Source organism: Asparagus officinalis, chromosome 10 (genome assembly GCF_001876935.1).
Source record: "Asparagus officinalis chromosome 10, Aspof.V1, whole genome shotgun sequence".
Classification (NCBI taxonomy): domain Eukaryota; kingdom Viridiplantae; phylum Streptophyta; class Magnoliopsida; order Asparagales; family Asparagaceae; genus Asparagus; species Asparagus officinalis.
This window is the reverse complement of record NC_033803.1, coordinates 70,849,855-70,860,692: the sequence shown is the minus strand read 5'-3', so window position 1 is coordinate 70,860,692 and position 10,838 is coordinate 70,849,855. Positions and strand designations below refer to the sequence as shown.

At 36.8% G+C, this 10,838-nt stretch overlaps 1 protein-coding gene across 2 annotated transcripts; it reads right to left on the bottom strand.

The window, feature by feature from the left end:
* Positions 1,808–8,605, bottom strand: LOC109825552 (protein POLLEN DEFECTIVE IN GUIDANCE 1-like). Of its 2 annotated transcripts, none has more exons than XM_020392402.1 (11): positions 8,458–8,605; positions 6,452–6,603; positions 5,893–5,996; positions 5,050–5,138; positions 4,834–4,907; positions 4,601–4,751; positions 4,357–4,524; positions 3,807–3,904; positions 3,572–3,628; positions 2,513–2,581; positions 1,808–2,430 (listed from the first exon to the last, which is right to left on the bottom strand). In XM_020392402.1, the coding sequence occupies exons 1-11, from the start codon at positions 8,510–8,512 to the stop codon at positions 2,230–2,232; spliced, it is 1,218 nt and encodes a 405-aa protein (XP_020247991.1). In that variant the 5' UTR covers positions 8,513–8,605; the 3' UTR covers positions 1,808–2,229. The 2 variants fall into 2 exon arrangements, with proteins under 2 accessions (XP_020247991.1, XP_020247992.1); XM_020392403.1 differs by having other exon boundaries at positions 3,572–3,694; positions 6,452–6,613; positions 8,458–8,577.

Below are 10,838 nucleotides of genomic sequence, written 5' to 3'. Positions count from 1 at the left end.
TGTCGGTTGCCGCCGCCGCCGGATTTCGTGGGCATGAGATCGATCGATTAGGTTTTTGATGAGTTCGAGGTGCGAAGAGAAAGATTGAGAATTTTGAGAATTGGCCGGAGATGTAACGGCCACTGCGGATTTTGTAGCTGATCTTTTCCCCTTTTTAAAAAAAAAAAATGATTCTATCGTGATATGTGAGTTACATATTAACATGAGTCATTAGCACAAGTACCAAATAGTTTCCTCTTTCCCACTAAATCTCCTCGCTTAAGGGGGTGTTTGTTTGCATGCAAGTGAAAGATGAAAATGAGAAAGTTACTTTCATTTAACAATTAAGGTGTTTGTTTTCATGTAAGTGGTTATGAAAGTGAGATGTAAGAAAGTTGCCACATAAGATTTAATGCAATTTTGACTTCCCCTAAAAAAGTAGTGAAGTCACATGAAAGTGACAAAAAGGTAAGTAATTTAATTAAATGATTTTAATTATATTTTCTAATTAATCTTATTTTGCCACGTCATCTTCACATTGCACTTTCGATAATAATTTAATTTTTCAAACAAACAATGTATTTCACTTGCGTGCTGACATGGATGTAAAAGTCATTTGTAAAAAAAAAGTAACTTACATATTTTAGGATGTAAAAGTCATTTGTAAAAAAAAAGTAACTTACATATTTTAAATTCACTTTCAGATTGCCAAACACACCCTAAGTGTATCGAAGGGCCCGTGCTGTTTTACCTAACATTTGATTTGCTTTGATATTTTAACTATTTGTAAAATGATATTAAGTAAATGGAGATGAATCATTATATATACATATATGTATGTATATATATTTAATCATACTCTCTTAAATAGCACTCTTGTTGATATATTGAATTACACGGTCAAATAAAAATGAGTTAATTGTGTTGACGGAGGTCCTCTAACTCTCCAAATGCCTGGTCTTTGGGCAAGATATACTTTCATGCACAAGTAACAGATTGTAAGAAGGCGGGGTGTGATTCCCTAGTTGTTCCTCCGATGATCAAGTCAGTGTGTAGCTTGTGTGGAGAAGTAAAATGAACTGTAGCAGTTCTTAAGTTCAGAGAATGGTGAAAAAAGCTTACCTTGTAATGAAAAATAGTATCTCCTTCTATAGTAGTGGAAGGAGTGCAGGATGTTAACTTTGACCGAGCATGGGCTGACGGCCAAGTCAGCTTCAACTTTACAGGTGTCGGTCGAGGAGTGGAGGAGAGATCACTTCGGTTTAATGCGAAGTGAATGCGAAGTAATGTAGGGTGTGCGGTACCGATGTGGTCCGATGTGTCATACATACTATTGGAGGCAAAGGAATGATGGCGCTCATAATGCATTGAATGATATTTGGGGTTTTTGCTTTTAGATCCATTTGTTTACTCCTATTTATTTTTAAACCCATGTACTATTATTTGTATCTTTAAGCCCAATTCACATTTTGTATTTATTTTTAAACCCAATCTTCAAAATATAAAAATAAGTGGTTTTGGGTTTAAAGATAAATACAAAAGGTGAATTGGGCTTAAAGATACAAATAATAGTACTTGGGTTTAAAAATAAATGGGAGTAAACAAATGGGTCTAAAAGCAAAAACCCCATGATATTTATGGCGAGGTGGTCAGTCATCAGTGCACAGGGGACTCTAAACTGCTATATGACTGTATTATACACGTTAATAAATGAGTTAATTCCTTGGAGTCTTTTTTTTTTTAATTTTTTTTGAGAAAAACGGCCGTAGCCTCTGCTTCTTTCATTCAATCCAAACAACACACACCCGAAGGTGACATGCAAAACGCAGAACGAAATACGCAGCGTTATACTCTGATCTGTGAATTTTTGGCTGGACAATCATACGGCTTGTAATCTATGGTAAAACCATCAAAGGCGAGGGTTTAAGAACACATAATACAGTTCAACGTCAAAATGTAGAAATAAAAAACGGTGAAGGATACACAAAACTGGGAGAAATCCAAAATTCCATGTAGGTACAAAAGAGTCGATCAGCACCGCGACTGGCAACAGATGCACGGCAAGTCACCCCTTTGGTGCGAAACTCAATTCTCGAGCAGTTTAAGGTTCTTCTCATGTGGTTACGTTGCGCGTCCAAAACTCATCCCACCGGCACACTAGCTCATGCTGTAGTTGTCAGAATGCGGATATTCAACACAATATCCAGGCATATTCTCCTCATTCAAAAGTTCGAGTAGAAAGCGAGTATTTCAATCAATATGTTGCTTCTTTTCCCGTCTTCGTACAAGATACCAAGTTGCAAGTCCTCGTAGGCTGACACCAACAAGTATCTTGCAAACAGTAAGCATGATATAGGTTAAACTCGACCAGATGAGGATCCAAAATAATCTCCAGAGAAGAGGACCAAAGGGAAGAAGGTTTGAATATATCGGAGTTAGTACTCTGATGACCTGCATCAGGATAGAAAATATTTGTATTTAGGTGCTTGCAATATATCAGTGCCCTGATAATCGAGTTTTAAATGGGACCTACCACACATGCTGGTGCAAGAGGGATGAACGTAAGGTCTTGCCGACGTTCTTCAGGCTTCTCATTTAGCGTCTGAAAGAAGAGGGAATAGTTACATAAATTATAGAATTTGAATAAAATGATTAAGCCCTCAGACACCATATGGAGTATAAAATAACAAAAGGGCATTTTTCTTCTCATGGGTGCTCTATGCTTGAGTAAAAATTAATTCTAAGTCACATTTCAATTAACATCAGATAATAATTTAATTGTTGCTTTATAAATGATAGCTGTTCTTTAGTTTTATGAAATGAAAATATTTTGACAGAAATACACCTCAATCTGCATAGTTTAATTTTGAAGAATGTCAAATTCCAAAGCAAATTCTGATTGAGATTGCAGAAACAATCAAAGCATTAGTCTTAGGAGGAGGGAACCAATTTCAAACTTGAACCTAGTTTCAAACCTCAAACACGCATAATTTTCTCATTCCTAAAGAATAGGCTTATTTTGAACTGTACTGCTGGTTTCCAGAGTTCTGATTTCTTGGGCAATAACAGCAAAAAGTATAATGTTAAAATGATAACTGACAGTAAGTCTTAAAGGCAGGCTGTAATCATCATACTATTCTCTCTAATATAGCCAAGGAATTTGTTATCGCCTATAAAGCTGGATCATTGTATATTGTAACATGGAGATATCATACTCGATTTAAGAAGTACACAAATGAAATGGAAAAAACAGACAATAATATCATACTTCCTACAGGCTACGGCAATCATATAGACAATATATCATAGATGACAATTAAAATATGTTGCTTCAGTTATGTGACTTCATATCCAGCTAATCTCTTATGCAAACACAAGCATGTAGTATAATAGAAAGTTCAAACCATATGCTACTTTACTAATTAAGGTTAACTCCTTATCCACCATAAGTTGCTAGCCCATGCCTGCGCTTCTTAATCTGATTCTATAGCTGGAAAAGGTAATAAAATTACATTGCGGAATAAAAGGGATATAATGACCATAGCTGGCATTGAAGTTACACGGAATATATGGAGATAAAACAGCTGAATACCTGTTTGCAAAGATCTTCAAGAAACTCCGAGTATGCTGCAGGCTTTATTTCATTGAACTTCGCAAGGAAGGAATGCTTGATCAAGTCAATAAACACTTCACAAAAGTAAACCAGAAGGGCATTCTGATGGTTCAAAACAAAAGACAAAAGCAGTCTGTATGTGCTTTGGAAGACAAATCTATTCAGAATCTAAGGTCAAAATGGCAATGCTAATGAATAATGATGTATGATTTACCGTAAGAAAACTTTCAAACCATGGTCCCTCTGCCTCCAAGATATTTTGAGCTAACACAAATAGTATGAATGCCGTGATATGAAACCTCTCCACTATGTCTGGTCATACATACAAACATACAGGGTGGAAAAAGAGTTGAGAATCAGACATCTATTTGTCATACTACGCATAAAAAGTTTAAAGTGTTTGTGGGGGAAAAGTAGTTGATCTATGAGGAAAGTTTTCTGTAATAGCATTCTGTAGCTGCAATGCACTTGTAGCTGAAATAATTTTCAATAGTCTGCTAGAGCACGTGCAAGAAATGAAAGGATACATTTCAAACATCAAGCGGAGTTTTTTGCTTTTGTGAATGGATATAAGTGTGATAATACATGAAACTTCATTTTCAAGCTTTGGTCCTACATTCTGTTACAAAAAGATAAGAATATGGATCCTTTCTCTGATGTGTTTATTCTCGAAAGTAGTCCACAGAGAGCAAGATATAACATGTTCATTTCATGCGCTGTAGTAGGAATATGCATGAAAAAGATGTTAAAAGGAGATTACTCACCATAGTATACCAAATTTTGAAGGTTTTCTTTGCTGAGGCGTTTAAATACATTGCTTTTGATCTCAGCAAAATTATTTGACACCAGTAATGCCATTAAGGCATTATTGTGAGCAATAATGCATGTCGATAAAGTTATAGCCTGAGCTAATAAAATGAAAGAATGCACAAGTATGACTAGTTAAGGAAATTTGAGTTTGATAAATGCATATGCAGATGAAAGAGAGTCATGAATTTGAAAGGATATTAAAAGCAACAACAGCTATCGCTGCATCAAAGATGAATCTCAGCAGTTCAAATGTTAGATTATCCGTTGAACAATTTGCAAGCCCCTCTGCCGAGTTAAAGAGAACTTGCAAAACATCTTCCCCAAAGGACTGACACAGTTTGTCAAATATCTGTCATGAACATAGAAGAAGTTAAAAAAACAGCTTAGAACAGAATGTAGTTGAACGTAGTACAAACACTTCATTTTCTCACCTCTAATACATTGTATACCACGTAAAGTTTGACAGTGCCTTGCCCACGTATAATGTGATATATTAGGCTGATATCTGATGCAGGAGAAAAGAACAATAGGGTACCAAATAACCAACAGAATCCATGCAATTAATTATAGTTTCAGTAACTCAAGGGGGGAATGTATGGAAAAAGAGCTCAGATAGAAACTTAGAGATAAAGTAGAGAAGCATCCACCTGTCAATTGTAGGGTTATGACTCCAAAAGCCAACACAACAAAACAACCAAAATCAGATAGCTCAGCAGCATTCGGCCTCCGGAACTGCCTGCCAAAATATTTGATCAGTTAAATAACAAATTAACTGTCTAACAATCACAAGTGATGCACAAGTATGCTGGGAAATATAAAAACTGATCATATTCTGACATGCTCCTAGCGGAGTTGTCGTATACAAAATCAATTATCTTATGATCACAAATGAATCAAATGATGAACAACAGATTAGCACAATAACAGAGGTAAGAGGGAAAAAAAAGAGAAATATCACCAGTTAACGAGGTTTTGCCATATTAATAATACACTACCCACACATAAGCTTTAGAACAGGTTATCTGCAGAAAAATTTAATAAATGCATAATACGTATGGGACAGTTGGAACATATCAATCCTTGACAGTGTATACTGTTATTCAGCTTCGAATTGTCTACATAGTCATACATCCAGAATGAGCATAGGTGTTAAATAGTTAAAGGACAACATATGCTATAAACTATGAGGACCTATTCACGCATCAGCCATATTAGTAAACTGAAGATGAAATATGAATACATGAGTTTTAAATTTGTAATAGAATACAAGAGTCAAAAAACTTTCACTCGGGCAGTCTATCTGCAAAAATAAAACTAGATGGATAGTATGTTTGAAACAACAATACTTCTGAGGTCCATCGTAATTAACCTTATTATTACATTCACGAGCACAAAATTGTTTTAACAGAATTGTAAATAACATGATAGAACCTAAAGTAAAATTCTACTATGAAACTAATATATTGTAAAAGAATAGCTAATGGACAAACCTGGTCTTCAGCACCCTCCAAATGGTCATGAGAATTCTAGCTGGCATAATGGTTAGCAATGACAAAAACGAGTCCAAGCAGAAAAAGAAGCCTGCTATCATAAGCTGCAGTAACACAAATTAGTATCAGAGAACTCATTATGTTAAAAAATATTAATATGTATGGTCTAATTAAAAATTAACATGAAAGTATCAAATACTACAGTACAAATAACCATGCATACTATAGATAAGAGATTTATTTCCATTTCTTTCTGTAATTGGTTGTAGAAGACAATCTGACAATGCACCCACTAGTAGACAGAGCAATAGCACTTCTAATGAAGCGACTTACTTTTCGGGTCATGACAGTTTTTAGTTGGTAATGGTGCAAAATTAAATTATTAATTGTGGCAAAATGAGTATTCACTTCCAGTTTTATACCAAATTAATTCTAGACAAATATGAAATACAACCGTTAGCACAACTAATAAAGCTTGTCTCAATTTCTAACTAATGTGTAAAAAGTCTTTTTTGCAGTTTATTCATGTTGAAAAAAATTGAGTAAAATATATCAATACCCTTTCACATCTTAATGGCACATGGAACATGGTGTTATAAACCCTCTGTCGTTTCTTCTCATTTCCAACAGAAATTGTGCTTCGAAGGGAATTTCCACCATATATCTCTCCCACAAAGAATTTCAATGGTGATCTTTCTACAGATGAGATATCTGCATAAAACTATAAATAAAAAAGTCTGCACAATTAAAAGTACATTACACAATTGAACTGAAGCGTGCATGTTAAAAAGGTAAGATAAACTATTATGCACACCAGAAAAAAAGTTGATAGTAAAGCTTATAGCAGTAATCATATATCATATTCTTGGAGAACAGTACACAGCCTGTTTCAAGCTAGATGTACCCAAGCTTTTTGCCTATGGCAGAGAGGTCTTACGACTGTCTATAAGGGCACTTGCAAATTTATACATATGGAGCGGGTTCAATAAACACAAAAAACAAAGTCTGATTAAGCACAGAATACCTAAAGCTCCTTCTGATAAGATGCAACCCTAGCAAACTAGACAGGCTAATTAATGATCAGTATTTCCACACATTAAGATTTGTTCAATTCCACAAGTTTTGTTACCTGTACAATCATAGGTCACGTCATGAGGAGGAATTTAAGGCCATGAAGATGATTTGATAACTCTTATGCACTGGGGATGACCCAGCCCCAATACCAAGGTTTTAAATGTCGGATGTCGGGTTCATGTCGGATGGTTGAAATCCATGTCGGACAGCGAAAATCAGGGATATATCGGGGGACATTGACTAAATATCGGATTGTCATATCGGGTAGTGCGCATATGTATAATATCATGTCCTAAATGTAATCTAAGCATTCATAAATTCAATATAAGCATACTTTATAAATTCTATAGACTAGACATATAAAAAAGTAAATAATATATGGATTTGGGTTCATAAATTCTTTCTATCGGGTTCATAAGAAACCTTTAAGCATGAGAATGGGTCAAATGGGTTTGGGTATTTATCACTAAACCCAAACCCGATAGCAAAAAACAGATCTTAAAAAAAAGTATCATATCAGTCGATTTTTAAAGCTAAAAAATCACCTGATATGCCCGATATGACCCTGCTATTTCCGATTTGACCCTGAAAACCGACATACGAGTTGAAAACGTCTATATCGTGTCGGTCAAGCCCTCAAACCGATATGTCGGCCGACATGTCGGACATACGAGTTGAAAACGTCTATATCGTGTCGGTCAAGCCCTCAAACCGATATGTCGGCCGACATGTCGGCCGACATTTAAAACCTTGCCCAATACACAAACTATAATTATGATACCATAATCAAATCAGTTTGAGGTTTTGTTAGAAATATTCATAGTGTCTGATGGTGGTAAATTGGTAATAATTATTGAAATCCGCTAACTTTCCCTCACATGACATTTCAAGGTTTGTAAAATTGGAATGAACATTCGATAAATCAAGACCTTACATGTTGGCAGGGATAGTGTCCTAAACGCCAACCTAAAGCAAAATACTCTCACATGGCATTTGGATGGTTGTAAAAATGATTTTTTTTTTATGTAAACAAAAAACAGGGACGTTTGGATAAATGACCCCAACCTAAAGCCAAAAAGCTCCTTGAGAATTTGTGGCATCCATGTCATAAAATAGTAACGTCTCATAAATTGAGACCTTATATGACTAGTTATGTGACTAAGACAACTTGATATGTAAAGAACTATTTAAGTGACTATGACAACAATTCAAGAACAAAGAGACCTTTACATGGAACACTCTTTAGGTGTCAAAGTATCCAAAGTATAGCATCTAATGACTCTTCAATGGAGAAGGAAAAACTCCACACTTAACACTAAATATGCAATACATGGTTAATTCACATAAGTATTAGCACTAACCAGCCTAAAAATACTTAAATTAAGATCAACTTCCGCCTAATAACTTCATAAACTAATTGTATCCAAAAAAAATAAAAAATAAAAAACCTAATTGTATCATCAAAATAGGCCAAGTTAGAATTAAGCAAACCTCCTAAAAGATTAGGATCCCGTTTCAAAACTTGATTCCAATCCAAGCTCTCCATTGTCTCCAACCTCGCCACACCCCCCTCCGCCGCCGCCTCCACCGGCCTCCATTGCCCCGATGACTCCAAGCTGGAATTTGAACCCGAACCCTCCCTGATCCCGTTACCTTCCTCCGCAGGCACGTCACAACCCCCTCCATTGCTGACATTCCTCTGCCTCAACTCCACCGTCGAGAGACAACTGCTCCCCTGCGAGCTATCGAACTCCGATTCCTCATGAACCACCGACTCAAGCAATGATCTTTCAAACCCTATCCAGTTCGATTCCGTCCGCTTCTTCTTCGGCCTCCGCCTTGCGGGGGGGCAGCGGGTCGTGACGGCCCGTATGCCGCGCGTTAGGGCTGACGCCCGTTGACGATGCTGTGAAGCGTTGGGGTATCGGGAGGAATCATCTCGAGGCGAAGGGGGAAGTAGGAGAGGTGCGCTCGTGTCCCCCGGAAAGCTCTGGTCGTCGTGCGATAGGAGATCGAAGGAGGCCTTGCCGCCGCCGCCGGATTTCGTGGGCATGAGATCGATCGATTAGGTTTTTGATGAGTTCGAGGTGCGAAGAGAAAGATTGAGAATTTTGAGAATTGGCCGGAGATGTAACGGCCACTGCGGATTTTGTAGCTGATCTTTTCCCCTTTTTTTTTAAAAAAAAAATGATTCTATCGTGATATGTGAGTTACATATTAACATGAGTCATTAGCACTTAAGTACCAAATAGTTTCCTCTTTCCCACTAAATCCCCTCGCTTAAGTGTATCAAAGGGTCCCGGTACATGACACTGACATTAAATGGGCGCTCACATGCACGCGTTAAAGTTGCGACTGTGCTGTTTTACCTAACATTTGATTTGCTTTGATATTTTAACTATTTGTAAAATGAGATTAAGTAAATTGAGATGAATCATTATATATACATATATGTATGTACAACTATTCCTCTATACAAAATGGGAGAACTCAAGATTTACTATTCATACTACAGTAAAATGCTGCGGTACTATTCGCTGTAGCAATAAGGAAACTGGTACTGTGGTATTTTTTGAAAAATTGACTGCACCATACGGGAACAATATAGCATTTTTAAAAAACACTGTAGCAGAGCGGGATACTGTAGCAATTCAAAAAATAGTATAGCATTTAAAACCAGAATTACTGTAGCAGTAAAAAAAAGATATGTCGTGCTTTGCACGGTGTTCACACTAGTATATTTAATCATACTCTCTTTTAAAAGCACTCTTGTTGGTGTATGGAATTACACGGTCAAATAAAATGAGTCAATTGTGTCGACGGAGGCCCTCTAACTCTCTAAATGCATGATCTTTGGGCAAGATGTACTTTCCTACACAAGTAACAGATTGTAAGAAGGCGGGGTGCGATTCCCTGGTTGTTCCTCCGATGATCAAGTCAGTGTGTGGCTTGTGTGGAGAAGTAAAAGGAATTGTAGCAGTTCTTAAGTTCAGAGAATGGTGAAAAAAGTTTACCCTGTAATGAAAAATAGTATCTCCTTCTATAGTAGTGGAAGGAGTGCATGATGTTAACTTTGACCGAGCATGGGCTGACGGCCAAGTCAGCTTCAACTTTACAGGCGTCGATCGAGGAGTGGATGAGAGATCACTTCGGTTTAATGCGAAGTAATGTAGGGTGTGTGGTGCCGACGTGGTCCGATGTGTCATAAATACTATTAGAGGCAAAGGAATGATGGCGCTCATAATGCATTGAATGATATTTATGGTGAGGTGGTCAGTCATCAGTGCACAAGGGACTCGAGGCTCGAGGTGTTTCGTCATATTTCTACTCGTCTAGTGGTCGAGAATTACCACCTTTCGAGTCGCCTTGCAAAGTGTCGGCCAACGGGTTGCCAAGTGGAGTGTTTAAGTAGTCGACTCAGCCAAGGGACAACATGTAATGCCTTTTGGGTCATCGACATGTGACGTCTTTCGAGTCATCCTCGCAGGATGTCGGCGTATCGAGTCGACCGAGTTAGGCTTTTGATTATCTTGAAATGTTGACCTGATTATGCATAATGTGGGACACTTGTTTGGCATTGATTAGAGATTATTTTCCATCATTAAAATAGCTATAATAACTCTTTAAAAACACGAGTTCAGAAAAATCTTTCTGTGGTCAATATTACCCTTCACTATTTTAAAATTTTCATTTAAATCTTAATTTATTATAAACTCCAATTACATCTTACTAATCCTGCGTGAACCAGCTTCTCAGCAATTTAAAAAAATAAGAATAAATAAAATACATAAAACACTACTTTGAGTATTTCATTAAAATCTTAATATATCTTAATACTAATTATATCCTATATTAATCTCATGTGAACTACC

Coding starts and splice junctions, on each gene's coding strand:
- LOC109825552 (XM_020392402.1), bottom strand. CDS start 8,512: ATGGAGAGCTTGGATTGGAATCAAGTTTTGAAACGGGATCCTAATCTT. Junction 5,139..5,892: donor TGGAGGGTGCTGAAGACCAG/GTTTGTCCATTA, acceptor ATATTTTGGCAG/GCAGTTCCGGAGGCCGAATG. Junction 3,629..3,806: donor GGTTTGAAAGTTTTCTTACG/GTAAATCATACA, acceptor TTCCTTGCGAAG/TTCAATGAAATAAAGCCTGC.